This window comes from Scyliorhinus canicula, chromosome 2, assembly GCF_902713615.1.
Source record: "Scyliorhinus canicula chromosome 2, sScyCan1.1, whole genome shotgun sequence".
Lineage (NCBI taxonomy): Eukaryota > Metazoa > Chordata > Chondrichthyes > Carcharhiniformes > Scyliorhinidae > Scyliorhinus > Scyliorhinus canicula.
This window is the reverse complement of record NC_052147.1, coordinates 155,692,971-155,715,962: the sequence shown is the minus strand read 5'-3', so window position 1 is coordinate 155,715,962 and position 22,992 is coordinate 155,692,971. Positions and strand designations below refer to the sequence as shown.

The following is a 22,992-nucleotide window of genomic DNA, read 5'->3' as shown; positions in this document are numbered from 1 at the left end:
CCAGCCTTAAAGTGCAAATCCAATTTCCTTTTGAAATCATTGATCATCTCTGTTGTGACCACCCTCAGGGACAGCAAGTTCCTGGTAATTGCCATTTGCTTTGTAAAAAAGGTTCTTCCTCACATCCCTTGAATCTCTTTCCCAAAACCTTAAATCTGTGTCCCCAAGTCCTTGTACCACCAGCCAATGGGAACAGCTTTTCTTTGTCCATCTTATTCAAACCTGTCATAGTGTTGTACACCTCAATTAAATCCTCTTTCAAGATTCTTTGATACAAGGAGAGCAACACCAGCTTCTCCAGCCTAACCTTGTAGCTAACCCTCATCCCGGAGCCATTCTGGTAAATCTCCTTTGAGTTCTGTCAAGGATCCTTGCATCATTCCTGAAATGTGGTGCCAAGATCTGAACACACTCTTCCAGTTGGGGCCTAACCAGAGCTTTATAAAGGTTCAGTCTAACATCTCTGCTTTGGTGTTCACTGCCCATATTTATAAAACCCAAGATCCCATATGCCTTGCTAATCATTCTCTCAATATGTCTTACCACCTTCAAAGGCCTATGTGCGTGCACCCCCAGGTCTTCCTGTCCCTGCATACACACTAGCTTTTGAGTGGTACTTTGTCAAATGCTTTCTTAAAATCCATATAAACAACATCATCTGCATTCCCCATATCAAAAAATTCAATTAGATTAGTCAAGCACCATCTGCCTTTTTTAAATCCATGTTAGCTATCATTAACTCGACCCTCTCCAAAGTGTCTGTTGACTTCTTTCTCTGAATATTGTTTCTCAAACCTACCCATAGGACTGTCATTACACCTTTTATTGAATAAGAGTGTCACATCTGCAACTCTGGCATCTCTTATTAATAGCTTGACACGTGTTCATAAGCAGATCTCATCTCTCATGAACTCATGCCTATTTATTTTGCTCATTGTCTTATTGAATTAACATTCAAGTAATAATTATACTCCATCACAGTAAATTGCTTATGTGATTGAGCATGTTGGAAATTTATTGCAGCTCCAGTCATTTCAAAAGGTGGAAAGTATTTACATTAGACCGCTCTGTACAATGTCAAATATTTTTCCATATTACTTGTAAATAAAAATGATTGTAAAGAAGTAAAGAAATGAAGTTACAATCCTGATAGTTGTAATGATTATATGAGAGAGCTAGAAAACAAAAAAAAAGGTGAACCTAACTCTCAGAATGCTGCGTTCAGTTATCCTTACAGTTCTTTGATTAAATAAGTTGAAACTCCTCTTGTTCCTTGGTACATAGAATGCATTTGTGAGATATGGAATGCTCACATTTGGCTTTCTTTGGCAATCAATAGGGCAGTGAAACGTAGCAGTTGTATTTCATGGGACACTCTGCATTTCCACCAAACTAACTTGACCTACAAAGATGTGAAACTGAGAAGTAGACTACTGTACGTATTCATATTTTAATTGTGTTGCCATCAGCCAGAGGGATCTACTGATTTCATGAACAGTGACACTGGCCCCTCTCAAATAATGCTTCTCTGGTCCATGGTTTTATTTTTAAGTGAAGGTCGAGCCTCAATTTTAAAACTTGTTGAAGATATGTTTCGATAGTCAAGCTTAAAAGGCCACGAATTCTATAAATAAAGTTCTATACTTCATTGATTTCGGTACTGTGGAGTTAATGGCAGCTGTATTATTGACATCAAAATGAAATTAACTGATGTTAATTCTGTCACAGGTGATCTGTTCCACCAAAACAGGTAGGGTGGCTATAGTGTTGGGGATTGGAGCATGACATCCGCTCTATGCTGGTTAGTAAAGCAGTATGGCTTCCATTGACCTTCATGGAGACATTCCACCTTTGGAGAGGACAACAGCCACACTATCTCTCTCTCTCCCTCTCTTCCCCCCTCCCCTCTGGGCCTTCTCAACAAAAATGACTGAAAGTTGATTACACATGTAAATCCTGGATTTTTTAAGTCACTTTAGTCTAAATAGAGGAGGTTTCTGCAGCAGAGTCACAGCAGGCATTGCATGTCGACTTCCTCAAGTCATTCTGTAACGTGAATACACTAGTTTTCTGGTCTCCACAACTTACACTTGTTGGGACCAATGTAGAGAAGTAAGAGCCTTGGCTCCTCAGAAAATTTGATTTGTTAACCTCTGATTTTTATTGGTATCACTTAAAAGGATAAATCATGGTGGATCATGGTTTGGACTGGATCAGCATTGCTACGGTGGTTAATACTATTCCTGGCCTATATAATTAATATTACAAACACTTGCCAATAATATTAAGACATGTAGTCTACTCCAAATATTAATTTATTAAAAGAATGAAAACTCTGCAGTTGAAAATAATCTGACTTTATTGGAATTATTTTTATTAGTCTTGAATTGTACGATTCTAGTCCAATCCTTTAATTGTGCTATTAAAACTACCCGCTTTAAGTTTGGGGAAATTTGAATGGCTAGTTTAGAACTGGCATTGCTGTGTAAAATCAGCATTTTACTTTGGTGTTAATGTTACACTCTAGCTACAGTGCCACATTTTTCTTTACCATGTAGGTTACAATTCAAATTACATGATGAGATCTGTTCAAATTGTGTTTAGTGCTCATTTTTAATGAAGTACTGTATTGCAAGCAGGTAATACTAATTAGATTCACAGATGAAAATGAATAAAAGCACCCCAGTTGTGAGTAGATAAATTAGAGGCTTTTTGTATAGGTCACCACTATTTAAGAACAACAAAGCTTCCACCATTGAAAGTACTGTAATTCAAAGGAAGCTGAAACTGCTTGAGTGGGCTGACACTAAGAAGCCTGTAATTTGTGTAGCTGCTTTGTTGAGCTTAGCATTAAATGTTCTGTCTCTTGAGTTGAAGAGGTGATCTTTGTCATCTGCCCACACACATTTCCTGTCGAACAGCAGACCAATCACTCCTGTTCTGTCTGCGTATTCATTGTCCAGCGCCCACGCGCAGTCAAACGGAATATACTTACAACTTGTCATTAAAACTGAATGCATGCTGACCCAAAGGGCCTTATGCTCGACTTGTAATTTGCTGTGGGGAAGAAGAGTTTTCCAAGGGAAGCACTTGCGGGAACGTGCTCACAATTTCATCTTCAAGCCAAGGGATGGCAACTGTTCTTATGTTGATCGGATTATGATATGAAGGATTAATAATTACGCAGACGGCATTTTTAATCACACTCTGTTCTGCAGAAGTGATTATTCTGGAGTCAGAGTGGGTTTATTGAAAGCAAAATACTACAGATACTGAAAATCTGGAATAAACTAAAATTCTGGAAATGCTCAGATGGCCTAACAGCATCATTGGGGAGAGAAACAGTTAATATTACAATTTAAGCATCTAGACTTAATTACTTCTGCACCAAACTGTAGATTTGCAATAATTTCAAATATGTTTGAAAATTCAAAATGGCAGATTGTTTTGAATTATAAGTTTAATTATTTTTAAATGTAATTGAGACACAAGTTCCTTCAGAGATTTCAAAAGGCAACACATTTCCTTCAAAGCTACATTTGTCTTTCCACTCTTGAATTTGCATATATATTGCTTTGATAATAAACATTTGTGATATTATCAGTTGAAAGCAGATGATGATTCCTTCTGATATTCCTTTGGGCAGCACGGTAGCATTGTTGTTAGCATAAATGCTTCACAGCTCCAGGGTCCCAGGTTCGGTTCCCGGCTGGGTCACTGTCTGTGCGGAGTCTGCACGTCCTCCCCGTGTGTGCGTGGGTTTCCTCCGGGTGCTCCGGTTTCCTCCCACAGTCCAAAGATGTGCGGGTTAGGTGGATTGGCCATGCTAAATTGCCCGTAGTGTCCTAAAAAGTAAGGTTGGGGGGGGTTGTTGGGTTACGGGTATAGGGTGGATACGTGGGTTTGAGTAGGGTGATCATTGCTCGGCACAACATCGAGGGCCGAAGGGCCTGTTCTGTGCTGTACTGTTCTATGTTCTATGATATGAAGCTCCGGTTAACCCTAAACTATTTAAATGGCACTATTCATTCACAACCTCCTAACATTGGCAATGGCTCAGCTTTTCACAGCTATATTTTCATGAATGAATTGGTGTTGCATTTCGGTACTCTGTTGTAATTGATGCAGGATACTGCATGGGCACAGGAACTTGATGATACAATGGATCTGAGCCTATAAGACTTGAGCAACATTGTTGTACAGTACACAATTAGGAAGTTTGGAGCAATTCAATACTTCTTTCACAAATGCCACTTTTCCCCCATTTCCCAGTAAAGGTGCAGCACGATCTTGCACAGTTTAACAATGAAATGCTGAGGTTCTTTTGGACATAGCATGGTATGGCAGGGCTGGGATTACACGCAGCACAGCACCCTGTTCCCTGCAAACATGAAATTCTTTTGATGTTTGCAGTACAGGAGAGCTCCGTGAATAGGCCCAGTAATACTAAAAGGAGTAAAACGGGAAGTAAAAACATAAATGGAAAGTGAAGCAGCAGGTTATTACATGAAGATATGGGTTCACTGATAAGGAAAATTAGGAGAAATATTAAAAGGAAAAATAACTTAGTAGAGGTTACTGATAGAGGTGTTAGGATTCAAAATCGAGGTATAAAAGCCAACATAAGGGTACTTTACCGAATGCTCAGAGTATTCTGAATAAGGTGAATGAATTGATGGCGAAAATCATCGTGAATGACTATGATTTAGTGGTCATTACTGAAACATGGTTAAAAGATGGCCACGACTGGGAGTTACATATCCACGGGTATTAAACTATTCGGAAGGACAGAGTGGGTGATAAGGGAAGTGGTGTGGCTTTGTTAATTAAGGATGACATCCGGGCAGTAGTGAGGTGCTATGGAGGATCAGGTTGAATCCATTTGGGTGGAAGTCCGGAATAGTAAGGCGAAAAAGTTACTGATAGGAGCAGTCTATAGGCCACCAAATAGTAGCATTACGATGGGGCGGGCAAGAATCAGCGAAATAACTGATGCATGTAGAAATGGTGCAGCAGTTATGGGGGATTTTAATCTACATGTCGATTGGTTTAACCAGGTCGGTCAAGGCATCCTTGAGGAGGAGTTTATATAATGTATCCGCGCTAGTTTCCTAGAACACTATGTAATATAATCTACAAGGGAACAAGCGATCCTAGATCTGATCCTGTGTAATGAGACAGGATTGATTAATGATTAATAACACCTCTCGGAAGGAGCGATCAAAATATGGTGGAATTTAAAATACAGATGGAGGATGAGAAGGTAAAATGAAACACGAGTCTTTTGTGCTTAAACAAAGGAGATTACAATGGGATGGGAGAAGAGCTGGCTAAGGTAGACTGGGAGCAAAGACTTTATGGTGTAACAGTTGAGGAACAGTGGAGAACATTCCAAACGATTTTTCACAGTGCTCAGCAAAAGTTTATACCAACAAAAAGGAAGGGCGGTAGAAAGAGGGAAAATCGACCGTGGATATCTAAGGAAATAAGGGAGAGTATAAACTTGAAGGAAAAAGCATACAAAGGGCAAAGGTTAGTGGGAGACTAGAGGATTGGGAAATTTTTAGGGCGCAACAGAAAGCTACTTAAAAAACTTTGAAGAAGAGTAAAATAGATTATGAGAGTAAACTTGCTCAGAATATACAAACAGATAGTAAAAGTTTCTACAAATTTATAAACAAAAAAGAGTGGCTGAGTAAATATTGGTCCTTTAGAGGATGAGAAGGGAGATTTAATAATGGGAGATGAGGAAATGGCTGAGGAACTGAACAGGTTTTTTGGGTCGGTCTTTACAGTGGGACACATAACATGCCAGTGACTGATAGAAATGAGGCTATGACAGGACCTTGAGATGATTGTTATCACTAAGGAGGTAGTGATGGGCAAGCTAATGGGGCTAAAGGTAGACAAGTCTCCTGGCCCTGATGGAATGCATCCCAGGATACTAAAAGAGATGGCTAGGGAAATTGCAAATGCACTCGTGATAATTTACCAAAATTCACTAGACTCTGGGGTGGTCCCGGCGGATTGGAAATTAGCAAACGTGACACCACTGTTTAAAAAAAGGAGGTTGTCAAAAAGCGGGTACTATAGGCCAGTTAGCTTAACTTCTGTAGTAGGGACGATGCTGGAATCTATCATCAAGGAGGAAATAGCGAGGCATCTGGATGGAAATTGTCCCATTGGACAGACGCAGCATGGGTTTATAAAGGGCAGGTCGTGCCTAACTAATTTAGTGGAAATTTTTTTTTTAATAAACAATTTTATTGAGGTAGTTTTAGAATTTGTAAACAGTTACAGACATCCAGAGAAAGGAAGCAAAAATGTGCAAACATTCACGTACATTCAATACTTCAATCGTAACATACTGCACAAGCCCGCTCCTCACCCACCGGTACTACCCGCCATTTTATCCCTCCTACTCTACTCTTACCCCCCCCCCCCCCCCCCCCCCGCCCCTGCTGACGCTCACTCTCCCGCAAAGAAGTCAATAAATGGTTGGCACCTCCAGGCGAACCCCTGTACAGATCCCCTCAAGGCGAACTTAATTTTTTCCATATCCAGGAAACTCGACATGTCCGCAAGCCACAACTCAGTCTTCGGGGGCTTTGAGTCCCTCTACGCCAATAGTATTCGTTGCCGGGCTATCAGGGAAGCAAAGGCCAAAAGATCGGCCTCTTTCTTCCCCTGGACTCCCTGGTCTTCCGAAACCCCCAAAATTGCCACCCGGGACATGACGCCCGCAAATCCCTCCCAGTACCCCCTAAGCTTAGGACATGCCCAAAACATGTGAACGTGGTTCGCTGGTCCTCCCGCACACCTAGCGCATTTGTCCTCTATCCCAAAGAATTTGCTCATCCGAGCCACCGTCATGTGGGCCCGGTGAACGACCTTAAATTGAATCAGCCCGAGCCTGGCACACGTTGCGGTCGAATTTACCCTACTCAGGGCCTCTGCCCACAGCCCGTCCTCCATTTCCCCGCCTAGCTCATCCTCCCATTTAAGTTTCAGTTCCTCCGTCTGGGACCCTTCCTCCCTCATGAGCACCTTATAAATATCAAAGACTCTACCCTCCCCTTCTTCCCCCCTAGAGACTATTCTGTCTTGGATCCCTATTGGCGGGAGGCATGGGAAAGATGGGATCTGTCTACGAACAAAGTCCCGCAACTGTAGGTACCTAAAATCATTTCCCCTTAACAGACCAAATTTCTCCTCAAACTCGCAAAGCTCCCTTCCAGGAACATATCGCCCACCCTTCCCACCCCCGCCCGCAGCCATGCTCGAAACCCCCCATCCATAGTACCGGGGGCAAACCGATGGTTGTCGCAGATTGGCACCCAAACCGACGCCCCCGTGTCCCCGACATGACTCCTCCACTGGCCCCATATCCGCAGGGTCGCCACCACTACCGGGTTGGTGGAGTACCTGGCCGGCGGCAGCGGTAGAGGAGCCGTGACCAGGGCTGCCAGGCTGGAGCCCCTGCACGAAGCCGCCTCCACCCGCTCGCAGATAGACCTCGTACCCACCATCCACTTCCTTATCATAGCGATGTTGGCCGCCCAGTAATAATTAATTAGACTCGGCAAAGCCAGCCCTCCCTCGCTGCGGTTCCTCTCCAGCACTGCCGCCTTCGCCCGCGGGGATTTTTCCGCCCAGACAAAGCTCATGATCATCCTGTTAACTCTTTTGAAGAAGGACTGTGGGACAAAGATCGGGAGGCACTGAAAAACAAACAGAAATCTAGGGAGGATTGTCATCTTTACAGTCTGCACCCTCCCTGCCAGCAACAGCGGGAGTGCATCCCATCTCCAAAACTCTCCCTTTATTTGCTCCACCATCCTGGCCAAATTTAACTTGTGCAGCGTGCCCCAGTCTCATGCCACCTGGATTCCCAAATACCGGAAATTTTCCTCAGCCAGCCTAAACGGTAGCCCTCTCAATCTGTTCTCCTGGCCCCTTGCCTGTACCATGAACATTTCACTCTTGGCCGTATTTAATTTGTATCCTGAAAACTGGCCGAACTTCCTCAACATTCCCAGTATACTTCCCATCCCGGCCACTGGGTCCGACACATACAGGAGCAGGTCATCTGCGTAAAGAGAGACCTTATGGTCTACCCCACCCCTCACCATCCCCTTCCATCCCTCTGCGGCTCTCAGCGCAATCGCCAGCGGCTCTATGGCCAGTGCAAACAGCAGCGGGGAGAGCGGGCAGCCCTGTCTGGTCCCTCGGTACAGCCTAAAGTACTCCGACACTTCTCTGTTAGTCCTGACGCTGGCCTTTGGGGCCTGATATAATAATTTGATCCAATTCACCAGTCCCTCCCCGAACCCAAACCGTCCGAGCACCTCCCATAGATAGTCCCACTCCACCCGGTCAAAGGCCTTCTCGGCGTCCATCGCCACCACTACCTCCACCTCCCTGCCCACCGGGGGCATCATTATCACATTAAGTAATGTCAGGTTGGGCGCCAGCTGCCTACCTTTCGCGAACCCAGTTTGGTCCTCCACAATCACCTCCGGTATGCAGTCCTCCATTCTAACCGCCAGTACCTTTGCCAGGAGCTTGGCGTCAACATTAATCAAGGAGATTGGCCTGTAGGACCCGCACGCCTCCGTGTATTTGCCCTGCTTCAATATCAGTGATATAGTGACTTGCGACATTGTCGGCGGCAGGGTCCCTCTGTCCCTTGCCTCATTGAAAACCCTCGCCAAGACCGGGCCCACCAGCTCAGAGAACTTCCTATAAAACTCTACTGGGTATCCATCCGGCCCCGGGGATTTCCCTGACTGCATGGCCTTTTGGCCCCCCAATACCTCCTCCACTCTAATCGCGGCCCCAGCTCCTCCACCCGCCCCCCCCCCCCCCCCCCCCCCCCCCCCCCCCACCTACTGTTGGGAATGTTAACCTGTGCAGAAACCTTTTCATCTCCTCCGGTTCTTCCGGCGGCTCCGCAGTATACAGCTTGCGTTAGAAGTCCCGGAATACCTTTATTCAATCCTGCCGGGTCCTCCACTTGGCGCCCCTCCCCATCCATCACTCTACTTATTTCCCTGGCCGCCTCCCTCTTCCTGAGTTGCTGCGCTAACAGTCTGCTTGCCTTTTCCCCATGCTCGTACACCACGCCCCTCGCCTTCCTAAACTTTCCACGGCCGTACTCATGGATAGTGCCCCCAGTTCCGCCTGTAGTCTCTGCCCCTCCCTGAGTAAAACCTCCCCCGGGGACTCCGCGTGCTCCTCATCTATCCGACCCATTTCCCTGACCAATCTATCCATCTCTGCCCTGTCTGCCTTGGCTCTGTGGGCCCCAATTGAAATCAGCTCCCCCCCGCACTACTGCCTTTAGCGCCTCCCACAGGGACGCCGCTGAGACCTCCCCCGTGTCAGTCACCTGCAAGTAATTTTGCATACACCTCCGAAGCCTCTCACAGATCCCCTCCTCCGACAGCAGTCCCACGTCCAGCCTCCATTGCGGGCGTTGGTAGTTCGCCCCCCCGATCTGCAGGTCTACCCAGTGCGGGGCATGGTCTGAGATAGTAATTGCCGAATATTCCGTGTCCTTTACCTCCCCTATACAATCCCTGCTTAGTACAAAGAAATCTATCCCAGAATATACTTTATGGGCGTGCGAGTAAAACGAGTAGCCCCTTCCTGTCGGCTGTCTGGCTCTCCAGGGGGCCACTGCCCCCATTTGCTCCATAAACCCTTTCAGCTCCCTTGCCATTGCTGGGAGTCTACCCGTTCTGGGACACGACCGATCCAAAGCCGGGTCAAGGACCAGGTTAAAGTCCCCCCCCCATTATTAGCCTGCGAGAGTCCAGGTCCGGGATCTTCCCCAGCACTCTTTTAATGAAGTCCACGTCATCCCAGTTCGGGGCATATATATTCACCAGCACCACCCTTCTCCCCTCCAGTGCCCCGTACCATCAGGTATCTGCCCCCCCCTTGTCTGCGGCTATGCCCTCCGCCTCAAATTGCACCCGCTTGTTGATCATGATTGCCACCCCCCTGGACTTCGAGTCCAAGTCCGAGTGGATGACCTGGCTAATCGAGCCCTTCCTTAGGCTGGTCTGGTCAGACACTTTCAGATGTGTCTCCTGCAACATAATTACGTCCGCCCTCGGAGCCCGCAAGTGCGCGAACACCCGTGCCCTCTTAACCGGCTCATTCAGTCCCCTGACGTTCCAGGTGATCGTGATCAGCCTGGTCGGGGGGGCACAACCCCTCCCCCAACAACGCTGGTCAGCCATAGCCTTTCTCGGACCGGGCCCCCGGCCCGTGCGTCGCGCCATCCCTGGCCCGCCCGTTGGCTGCCTCCACCCTCGACCTCCTTTCCAGTGCCTATTTCAAGTCCCTCCCACGTCAGCAGAACAACCCCACCCCCCTAACAACACCCCCCGATACCCCCACCCCTGCCATCCACTGGCTGTGATCTCTCCCCCCCCCCCCACCTGACTCCCTTGACTAGCCAATCTGCTAGTCCGGTGACTCAACACTCAGGCGCCCTCCTGTCTCATTCCCATTGTTTCTCCGTCCTCCTCCCCACTCCCCGGCGCCCCATCCCCCTCTCCAACCCACTGGAGCAAACTCACTGGCACAGGAAGGCATGGACATCAACAAAAACCCCCCCAACCCACGTCCTTAGCCCCCCCTTGCTGACCGGCCCCCCTTCATACCGTGCCGGCTCCAGTGTCTTCCGCGAGCCGCACAAAAAGTACAAATCCGCCCAAAAAGGAGAAAACAGAAAAAAGAGGAAAAAACAAAAACATAAGAGAAAAAACCCCCCCAAAAAAACCCAAACCAATGTCCATGAACAAAGGAAAGAGTCCCAAATGTTCCGCTTGGCACCTTTGACCCAGCAAACCGTTGAACAGCAGTCCAGGCCCATTCGGCGTACCTTCCCACGGTAGTCCTCGGGCCCTAATTCGCACCCGTGGGGCCTCTTTTCGGGACCAGCCCCTGATCTCTCGCAAAGCCCATCGCTTCTTCAGGCTCAGAGAAGTAGTGGTGTTGACCCTGGTGCGTGACCCATAAACGAGCCGGGAACAGCAGACCAAACTTCACGTGCTTCTTGAACAGCACCTCCTTGACATTCTTAAAGGCTGCTCGCCACCGAGCCATCTCCTGGCTTAGGTCCTGGTAAATGCGGAGGACACTGTTGTTCCATGCGCTGCTCCTGGCGCTCTTTGCCCACCGCAGCACCCGCTCCTTGTCCACGAACCTGTGGAACCTAATCACCATCGGGCGTGGGGGGTCCGCCCGGCCTCCCCTGCCTCGCCTGCACTCTGTATGCCCCCTCCAGCTCCGGCGGTCGCGGAAAGGCTTCGGCCCCCATCAGCTGCATCAATAGGTCTGCTACAAACGTTGCAGCACCAGCTCCCTCAGCCCCCTCCGGGAGGCCGACCATCCTCAGGTTGTTCCTGCGGACTCTATTCTCCAGCTCCTCCACTCTGTCTAGCAGTCTTCAGCCCGTCAACATCTAGTGCCGCAACCGTCTGCGCATCCGCCTGCTCCTCCACCGTCTCTCCCAGCTCCTTAACGTTAGCATCTTGCGCATCCAGCCTCTGGTTCAGCTGATCCACCGCTTTCTGGATTGGGTCCAAGCTGTCCCGCTTCAGCGCTTCAAAACTGGATTTCATTACCTGGAGCATGTTATCCAGCGCCTGCTGGATTGCTGAGTCCAGGGTCCGTGTGTCCGCCATCTTAGGTTCCAGGTAAGTTTCTTCAGCTCCTTGTCTCTGTCCCTTTTTCTCTCTCTTCTTCTGCCTCCTGGACTCCCGCTGTTCCATGTGCCGCAGCCCGCTCCTCAGCACTTTCACCGCCGCCTTCCTTCAGCTCTGTGGTTCTGCTATCGCGGGGAATCAGCCCCTAAACGCCCGCCGGAGTGAGAGCCCGCCGATTGCGGCTCACTCGGACATCGCCGCCACCGGAAGTCCTTTTAGTGGAAATTTTTGAGGACAGTACCAGTGTAGTGACAAAGGGGAGCCAATGGATGTGGTACATCTGGATTTCCAGAAAGCTTTTGACAAGGTGCCACATAAAAGTTTGCTGCATAAGATAATGATGCATGGCGTTAAGGGTAAAGTAGTAGCATGGGTAGAGGATTGGTTAATTAATAGTAAGCAAAGAGTGAGGATTAATGGGTGTTGCTCTAATTGGCAATCAGTAGCTAGTGGTGTCCCTCAGGGATTAGTGTTGGGCCCACAATTGTTCACAATTTACAGAGATGATTTGGAGTTGGAGACCAAGTGCAATAGGTCCAAGTTTTCAGACGACACTAAGATTTTTTTTATTTTTAAAATAAATTTAGAGTACCCAATTAATTTTTTCCAATTAAGGGGCAATTTAGCGTGGCCAATCCACCTAGCCTGCACATCTTTGGGTTGTGGGGGCGAAACCCACACAGACACGGGGAGAACGTGCAAACTCCACACGGACAGTGACCCAGAGCCTGGATCGAACCTGGGACCTCGGCGCCGTGAGGCTGCATTGCTAACCCACCGTGCTGCCCTCAGACGACACTAAGATGAGTAGTAAAGCAAAAAGTGCAGAGTTTACTGGAAGTCTGCAGAGAGATTTGAATAGTTTAAGTGAATGGGCTAGGGTCTGGCAGGTGGAATACAATGTTGACAAATGTAAGTTATGCATTTTGGGAGTAATAACAAAAGGGATTATTATTTAAAATATTAAAACATGCTGCTGTGCAGAGGGACCTGGGTGTCCTAGTGCATGAGTCGCAAAAAGTTGGTTTACAGGTGCAACAGGTGATTAAGAAGGCAAATGGAATTTTGTCCTTCTATTGCTAGAGGGATGGAGTTTAAGACTAGGAAGGTTATGCTGCAAATGTATACGGTGCTAGTGAGGCCACATCTGGAGTATTGTGTTCAGTTTTGGTCTCCTTACCTGAGAAAGGATGAACTGGCACTGGAGGATGTGCAGAGGAGATTCACTAGGTTAATCCCAGAGTTGAGGGGGTTGGATTACGAGGAGAGGTTGAGTACTCTGGGACTGTACTCGTTGGAATTTAGAAGGATACGGGGGGGAGGGTCTTATAGAAATATCTAAAAAATTATGAAGAGATTAGATAGGATAGATGTGAGGAGGTTGCTTTCACTGGCGGGTGAAAGCAGAACTAGGGGGCATAGCCTCAAAATAAGGGGAAGTAGATTTAGGACTGAGTTTAGGAGGAACTTCTTCACACGAAGGATTGTGAATCTATGGAACTCCCTGCCCAGCGAAGCAGTTGAGGCCCCTTCATTAAATGTTTTCAAGGTACAGATAGATAGTTTATTTGAAGAATAAAGGACTACGTGATTATGGTGTTCAGGCGGGAAAGCGGAGTTGAATCCACAAAAGATCAGCCATGATCTCATTGAATGGCGGAGCAGGCTCGAGGGGCCAGGTGGCCTACTCCTGCTCCGAGTTCTTATGTTCTTATGTACACGCCCCATGTCAAGCATACAGCCTAACGGCAAAACATTTCAACTTGAATATTCCACAAAGTTAAATAGGATTCAACTTTTCTTCAGAAAACATGTTCGTTTCGGAGATGCCTCAATATAATTTCTAATACACATGGGGCGGGATTCTCTGATACTGGGACTAAGTGTTGACGCCATCGCGTTTCTCGATGGCATCAACATGCCCTCAGGAGCAGCGATTCTGACCCCTACAGGGGGCCAGCATGGCACTGGAGCGACTCACGGCGCTCTAGCTGCCGATCCCGGCGTCAGATGGACGTCACGGATCTGGGCATGCACAGTGGGACCGGCGTTAATGCGTGCATGCGCAGTGGCTCCCTTCTCTGTGCCGGACCTGATGCATCATGGCGTAGGGCTACAGGGCCCAGCGTAGAACAACAGAGGCCCCCAGCCCGAGAGGCCGGCCTGCCGATCGATAGGCCCCGATCGTGGGCCAGGCCACAGTGGAGCCCCCACCCCCCACCAGGCTGCCCCCGGATGCATGCACGTCGCGGTTCCGCCAGGTAACACCACATGTGGACGGTGCCGGCAGGACGCAGATTTTTTGCGCAGCTGCTAAGCCCATCCCAGGCAGAGAATCACGGGGTGGGGGGGGGGGGGGGGGGGGGCTGGCGTCAGGGCAGCATTGCACGATTCACGCCCGTCCCGGCGATTCTCCGGCCCGGCCTGGGCTGGGAGAATCCTGCCCATGATATTCACAATATGCATTCCATGTCAGGCAGACAGCCTGAGGGCTTCGCCATAGTTTCCAGCCCCTTTGTGTACTCTAGCTGCAAAACTTTAGACAGTGGCTTTTCCCCATTGCACCTCAGCAGAGGTTGACCGAAGCTTAGTGCGTACCTCAGCACAAAGTCCTGGACCTAGGAATGTGCCAGTCTGCCACACTCGATTGAGGGCAACTCTTCGCACTGGAAGACCAGTAGATTATAATCTTGGAACATGCTGTATGGAGAAAAGCTTTTTTTTTTGCCTTTCTGTAATGATCAATTTGAAATGTTTCACAGTGTACTTCTACAAATTTGCTGAATAAAGTATAATTTTAGGGGGGGAAAGGTATCACCAGGTAGTGAAGCAGGGAACAAAAAATATAGTTCCTGTTTGAAGTATATAATAGTAGTGGCTTAATTTTGGAATATCTAATGAATCAAACAATCCTGGTTTTAATTTACTTTTTTATAAATTTACAGTACCCAATTATTTTTTTTCCAATTAAGGCGCAATTTAGCGTGGCCAATCCACCGAATCTGCTCATCTTTGGGTTGTGGGGGTGAAACCCACACAGACAGGGGGAGAATGTGCAAACCCCACATGGACAGTGACCCAGGGCCAGGATTCGAACCGGGACCTCAGGCCCGTTGTCCCAGTGCTAACCACTGCGCCCCGTGCTGCTCTCTGGATTTAATTTATAATATGGGTATGGTTTGAAATGGAAGATGCTCATTTCAGTTCCTCTTTGGCCATTTCTAAAAGGAGACTAAGGCCAGAATCTTGTTGCGGCATTGAGAGACTCGCCTGCCAACTGTAGAGATGGCGAGAGACCTGTGCTACCTCTTCTTGTGAAGGCCTGCCAAGCCACACGGCAATTAGGCTGTGGCGAGGCCAGCAGTGGACAGTCCCCTGGAACCAAGATTCCCAGAGTGGAATCTTTGGACTGCGGGGGGAGGGCACAGTAACACAGTTGCTTCACAGCTCCAGGCCCCAGGTTTGGGTCACTGTGCGGAATTTGCACATTCTCCCTGTGTCTGCGTGGGTTTCCTCCGGGTGCTCCGGTTTCCTCCCACAGTCCAAAAGTGTGCAGGTTAGGTGGACTGGCCATGCTAAATTGCCCTTGGTGTCCAAAAAGGTTTGGTTGGGTGGGGTTACTGGTTTACGTGGATAGGGCTGGGGTGTGGGCTTAGGTAGGGTGCTCTTTCCAAGGGCCGATGCAGACTCAATGGGCCAAATGGCCTCCTTCTGCACTGTACATTCTACGATACTATGAAACTGGAGCATCTAGAGCAAACCCGTGCAGACTCCACACAGACAGTGACTCAAGCCGGTAATCGAAACTGGACCCTGGAGCTGTGAAGAAACTGTGCTAACCACTGTGCTACCGTGCTGCCCCACATTGGTGGTGGTTGCCCAGATTGGAGGTCATGGGGGAAGGAATGCAGGAAGGTTGGCAGCAAGGGAAGGGGTTTGCTCTGAGTGCGCCCCCCCCCCCTTGATGTCCAGTCCCTCAATCAGCCACTGAGTGCCTTTGATCAAGGGACTCCCAGAGCCGCTGAGCTGGCTGAAATTTGTGCGTGGCGATAAATTCACCTGCAGCTGGGTTGATACCAGTGGTGGCAAGACCGAGGCCCTTAAGTAGTCATCAATTGGCCACTTAAGGGGTTCAATTGGCAGCAGAGTGGGATGTTCTACCATGGACTTTCCTGCCCAGAACTTAATTCTGGTGGAGGGGTCAGGTATGACACTATCCCACCCAAGTAAATGCCCTTCCCTCCTCCAAGGTTACCATCCACGAGAGCACCAGATTCTAACCCAAATGGCACTTAATTAAAACAGCCTGTTGAAAAATTTTAGTAGTTGATTTCTGGGGGTGGGATAGGCACAATTGTAGAAGTAAATCTACATTATATAAATTAGGTGGGATGTGTAAGACCAAAAACGAAAACTACTGTGAAATGTAATTGTTATTCATCTTACAAGCAAGCTAAATTTGCCTCCTTCAGTGAATACGTAGAAGAAGTTATATTTACTTTGTAACAAATTGCCTACATTTGCAGATGTACAAACTTTTTTTCTATTTAGACATGCGGCAAAGGAAAATATAACAATTTATTTTCTTTATATATCCAAGTAACTTTAATTTAATTTTTTTAATGACATTTTTATCACAGTAGATGAGATGGACTGAGTAAACAAATTTAATGGACTTAGAAAGTTGGGTTAAGTACAGTAAGTGGTACAAGTAGATGAGTGACTTTTGCAGCAAGTGATTTTTTTTACCGTTTAAAACCTCTCACTCCTACAGTATTCTCAGTATGTCATCCTGTTGTGCATAACTGAATGTAAAAATTTGGTGGGATTAGGCCCTATTCTCAATCACTTGCCCTAGTCATAAGGGCAGCATGTTGAAACACCAATGGCAATGAAGGGGTGAGCTACAGGTTGTGCCCACAAAATGTAACTAAATGCCCAATCACTGCCATGTCATTGCTGAACAGAAGCTAGGAACTGACTGCGTAATGAAATAAATAATGCTGCCATTCCTGGAACTGCTGTTTCCAGCATTTAGGTGCAGTGCAAAATTACTAAAAATAAGAAAGGGAGGAAATATAGACACCTTAAATTGTGAGCCTTGTCCTCCTCATTGCTAAAAATTAAGTCTTATTTCTGTGCCAAGAAATATCCTAGAATATTTACCAAATCTATCTTCCAGCTTAATTTTTCACCACATTTTCTGCTCCCAAACCCAAGGCAACGTCGAGTACAGTCAATAAGCGCGAGGTACACTGGTGCCTCGCCGAAGGAGACTATGAGAACCTTAACAGTGAGTATCACAGGTTACCTGAGCCTTGAGTACTGGTTGTATAAGGCTCAACTCTGGAAAATCACTGGATAATAACCTGGAGTGAGAAACTCAATTAGTTTTTACTGCTTAACTTCCAAGACCACTTATAGACCTATTTTCACCATGGCTTAAATTAGATAATTAAGCTCTGACTAGATTGGATTTAAAAAAAATAACAACAATAACTTGTACTTACTTTGCACCTTCAACATGATCAAACATCAGAGGAGCACTATGACACCGAGCCACGTAGGGATATTTAATTAAAATAATCTTTATTGTCACAGGTAGGCTTACATTAACATTGCAATGAAGTTACTATGAAAAGCCCCTGGTTGCCACATTCTGGCGCCTGTTCGGGAACACAGAAGGAGAATTCAGAATGTACAATTCAGCTAACAAGCATGTCTTTTGTGGGTCAGATGACAAAGGCTTTGTTAAAGAGTTGGGTTTTAAGGAGTGCCTGAAAGAAGGAAGATGAGGTAGAGAGGTGAAAAGGTGTTAGGAGAGAATTGTTGTATTTTTGACACACAACATGAGCTTCTGACCACATGTTCATGCCATCATTAAGAACACCTATTTCCACCGACATAACAGCACCTGACTCTTCCCCTGTCTCAACCCATCTGCTGCTGAAACTTTCAATTATGCCTTTGTCACCTCTAGACTTGACTATTCCAAAGTATTCCTGGCTGGTCTCCCATAATTTTAAAATTTGATTTAATCCTTAGCCCCATCCTATTCAGGTTTCACAAGAATAGCTCCAGAGGTGAGAAACGTCAGAGAGGTTGGGACTGTACTTCTTGAAGAGAAGAAGCCTGAGAGGAAATTTGATAGAAGTGTTCAAAATCATGAGGTGACGGAAGAATAGATGGGGAGAAACTGTTCCTGCTCGCAGAAGGATCAAGAATGTGAGGGCACAGATTTAAAATAATTTTCAGAAGAAGCAAACATGATGTGAAAAAAACTTTTTCACACAGCGATTGGTTGGGGTCTGGAGTGCGCTGCCTGGAAGGAGGCAGATTCAATCAAAGCATTCAAGAGGGCATAAGATGATTATTTGAATAGAAACTATGCAAGGGTACGTGGAAAAGGCAGGGGAATGGCGCAAAGTTATAATGCTCATTTGGAGAGCCGGTGCAGACAGGGTGGGCCAAATGGCTTCCTTCTGCGATTCTGTGAAGTACCCAAGCAAATCTTAGGACGGGATTCTGCAACCGCGCCACCCGGCGACTAGAAATTCCTGTCTGAGGTCAATTACCTTAATGTGCTCCATTTCTCACCTTTGATGATCTTGCGCCAGATGGATCCAGTCCTTAAAAACTCGCAACTGCATTTATAACTACAGAGTTCAGATGCAGCACACTTCAGAAATTTTTACTGTTTCATTTTCCACATTTACTATACAGTTCGTTTGCAAACTCAAAATTAAATATCAAAGAAATACATTTAATAATTAGCTTTATAGTCTCAAATAATTTTCCAAAGGTCTTTGTTTAAGGAGGATTAAAAATTAAAACTGGAATGAACTAGAATTTCTTGAATGAATTAGCATTAATAAGAAATTACTCATCCTATAATAGTATTTGATTGAATCTCCTAAACTTTGTGAATAAATATAAGTCTAATTCATTTCTAAATTTGCCAATGGACTGTGCAAAATGTGAATGGTCCTTATATAAACTAAAGTCGCCATAGTCCCAGATGACTACAGGCTGCTTTCCCCTTTGAGTGGGAGAGCTGACTGGTGGTTATTTAACCTGAGGATCACCACATCTCCGGCTAGGGGCAAGGTTGCGAAGGCGGGGCTTCATGCATAACCTCAGCCGGGAATTGAACCTGCACTGTTGGCCTTGCTCTGCATCATGAACTGGCAGACCAGCTAACTGAGCTAAACAGGTCACCAAACATTTCAAATGTCAACTACAAATATTCACAAGAAAGGAAAATGTAAACTGAGGCTTATTGGAAGTATCCTAATGTGCATTTAAGCATGAAATACACTTCCAGTGGAGGTATAAAGTCCAGAACTGTGAATGACCCATTGCAATCTCTTTGGTGTGAAGATATTTTGAAAATTTCTTGAAGACATGTTTGTTGATGTAAAAACTGAGAACATAAGAAAAAATACAGCCCAAGCTCCAAAAATATAAGTGACTGATGGAAGCATACCATATTTTTTCAAAGTGCCAGGCTTTGACTGAAACCTGTCATGTAGCTCTCCAGCTGCACAGACCAGATTTCACCCCAAACTTTGAGCCTCTCTGAAGAAAGCAAATGAGTGGGTGATGCTTTTGCCATCGTTCTCGCAGGGCAAGATAGAGCCAGCAAGAACAGAGATGAGAGCTGAATATCAACTCCATCCCCTGCAATCATTGGGCTCTAGCTCTCTCTCTCTCCCCCCCCCCCCCCCGCTCCCAACTATGAAATTATTGCCGGAGTTCACTGCCTGCACCTCGGCGCTGCAAGTTCCATCTCAATGGCCTTGGCGCTCCCCTCTCCATCACCCGTATAATGCTTCATGGATGTCAACTTGGTGAACTCACCGGCGAGAGGCATGGTAAATCAGGAACTCAATTTCTCTGGAGAGAATCACGTTTCTAGATTCTCTCCTGATTTTCCTCGCTTGGCGCTGTGCTCTCTGATGGCGAATGTGGGCTAAAATTTGCATCCAGCCCCTATGTTATGACATAAAACCATACAGCAATGTATGGCCCATGCACTAGATTTTGTGATAAATCTTCAACCTTGTTGAAAGATTTGAAATGCTGTAGTCAGGTTTACATTTCAAAAGTGATACGTTTGTTGATCCTAATAACCCTTTATTGTTCTTAAAAATTCCAATGTTCATTTTTTCTATCTCCATGCGTAAAAGCTCTGGCATAATTTGTAACATTCATTTTGTTAGCTGGTTACACGCATGGACTATGCGTAGTGATCGAGAGTCATTACTAGCCACTGAAAGGGAAAGATAGCTTTGTGTCATTGAATGCGATTGTTATCAATGGGCGACTTGCCTTGGCAGAGACAAAAACATTTGTTTCAGCAAAATATTGCGGATACTAGAAATCTGAAAAGTTAACTCTGCTTCTCTATCCTCAGATGTTGCCAGACTTGCTGAATATTTCCAGCATTTTCTGTTTTTATACTTAGGTGGTTACCTGTAACCTATTACAGTAATCAATCAACCACTTACAAAAATGGCTGTTGCAACCCCTTAATGGCCTCCAAAGTTTACCTAACGATTACAGAGCTATATAGAACAAAATATTGCTGCAGTATGTTGATCTCATCAGTACATTAAGCCCCAAGTACCCTGGTTTAGGAGATACAAATTTGCATTGGTTTCCACTCATAATTGCTATCCAGTTAACCAAAACAGAAAGCGAGCATGTACAGATCTCAGTTGGGAATCGGGTTACATTCAGTTGCAATGCTGTGTGACTCGACTGCCAATGTCCTGCACATGCTTTATTGGATAGTTTGCTGTTTGTACAAAAGAGGCCAGCAGATTGATGGTCATCCTAGTGAGGAGTCAACACTGGGAAAAGAACGGAAAGAATTGAGGAAGAAACACATCTTTTGTAGATGATGTTGTGATAAAAATTGAACTGGCCCTACAGAATTGTGCTTTATTCTGGTTTAAAGTTGTTTAAATGGAGCAGATTGCACAACAGTGAATTGTACTTTTGAACAAAAGGTCTGGGATTATTGTGACAAAATGTAATTTCTGTGTTTGATCTAACAGCATCTGAGCCAAACCTAAAGGTACGCTCCAGACTAAAACAGAAAGTGGCAGAGAGAAGAAGTAGCCCTTTACTTCGGAGAAAAGATGGCAGTGCCATAACCACACTTAAAAAGAGACCCATGGATGTTCCAGGTATGTCAGTAGCAGCTATTCAAGTTTCCTGTGTTTATTCCTGTGTTTATTGGTGTCAATTCCTGATAGTTTATTTCACCTGAGCTGGTATAGCCATTGCATTACTGTTTGAGAAAGTTCTTAATAATTTGTATAAATTTGTATCTACGTGGTTAACGATGTTTTGAGCCTCCTACCACAGTTACTCTGTATTAGTTGATCGCATTAACCCGCACATTTCAGGAGGTTATGGTATTATGGCTTTTCACAGTAACGTCATTGCAGTGTTAATGTAAGCCTACTTGTGACAATAAAAAGATGATGATTATTATTGTTACAATTATTATTATACTGTTGAAGATCATTCCTGAATACCTTAGAATTTGCAACTCCTGTTCAAATGAAGTGGGCCTGATTTGATTTGTTCAATGTTTTCATATTACCCCTCGCTTTCTATTTCTTGAATTAGCTGTGTCCTGTTCTCTGGACTGCCATTGTTGATCACTATCTGTGTAAAGAAATGCATCTTGGCATCTCTTACTAATTTGTAATTTTGAACCTGTGTTCTAGCGTATCCAAATACATTGTTTCACGTTACTTTTTCTATTCTATTAAGTAGCTTGTATTTTTCCCCTTGAGATGTTTGTTTTTGAAGCTGCAGGAGCTCTAGCTTATTGTAGTTCCCTGCACTGCCTCAAGGCTCTGCAGGGAGCATTGTGTCGCAGAGATATGAATGGAGTGTGGCACTCCAGGTGGGTCTGACCAGACACTACGGTAAATGTGACCACTACAGATTTGAACTCAGATTCTTACTTTTGTTGAAGAATTTGATTGAGAATAAGATTTTAAATGCTACATTTATTTGTCAATACCTCTTAATTGTGGCAATAACGTTCACTATCCTGATGGTAAATAATTTAATACTTAAGATGGAGGCTATCAAAAGGCAATTAAAATCATTCTCCCTCAAAGTGTAGAGGACCGCCAAATTTAGTGTTTGGCTTAACTTTATCAAAACATATATGACTAAAACTACTTAAAGATTGATGGACCATGGGGAAATATTGAACCTGATTTTAACTTTTCACAAGGATTTATAAAGGGAAAACTTGCCCTGCTTTAGCGAAAGGGAAATGGTACTAATTGGCCAGCTTCTTTAAAGAGCTGAGACAGGCACATTGGCTGAATGGCCTCCAACATCATATGATTCAAAGAAAGAATTTGCATTTATACAACACCTTTCCTGACCTCCGGATTTTCAAAAGCACTTGATGACCAGTTAAGTACTTTTGAAACGTGGGCATTGTCATAACATAGAAAACACGGCAGCCAACTTGTGTTGTCGAAGCTCCCAAAAACAGCAATATCATAATGACCAGATAATCTGTTTTTAGTGATGAAGGGCGACACAGTGGTTGGCACTGCTGCCTCACACATCCAGGGTCCAATTCCAGTCTTGGGTGACTGTCTGTGTGGAGTTTGCACTTTCTCTCTGTGTCTGCGTGGGTTTCCTCCAGGTGCTCCGATTTCCTCCCACAGTCCAAAGATGTGTAGGTTGGGTGGATTAGCCATCCTAAAATTGCCCATAGTGTCCAAAAAAAGGTAAGGTTGGGTTAGGTGGAGGTGGGCTTAAGTAGGGTGCTCTTTCCAAGGGCCAGATTTGATGGGCTGAATGGCCTCCATCTGCACTGTAGGGATTCTATGATTGAGGAATTGTCCAGAACAATGGAGAGAATTCCTTTGCTCTTTTTTGAAATAGTCCCATGGGATCTTGTACGTTTCTTGAGAGCCCAATTTAAAGTCTCACTGAAAGATTGAACCTCTGTATACCACTCCCTCAGTACTGCACTGGAGTGTCAGCCTAACGTTTTGTGCCCAAGTTTTTGTCATGAAGATACAATCTTCTGACTCCGAGGCGAGAGTGCTACAAAGTCACAACTGGCATTGCTATTCTAAGACCTGTATCCCTGATTTTCAGGTTTACACTGTCTGATTACACAATGATTTAGTGGGGAAGGCAGAGTTCCATACTCACATTGTGGGATAGTGAAGTTTCTAATGTCCTGAAAATACAATGGAATGTTCCATAAATGCAT

At 45.6% G+C, this 22,992-nt stretch overlaps 1 protein-coding gene across 1 annotated transcript in view; it reads left to right on the top strand.

Moving 5' to 3' along the window:
• Nucleotides 1-22,992, top strand: part of hdac4 (histone deacetylase 4) — a 699,895-nt gene that overhangs the window by 470,081 nt on the left and 206,822 nt on the right. Inside the window, 1 exon segment of the mRNA XM_038788077.1 lies at nt 20,786-20,917. Within this exon segment, the coding sequence (XP_038644005.1) occupies nt 20,786-20,917 (132 nt within the window).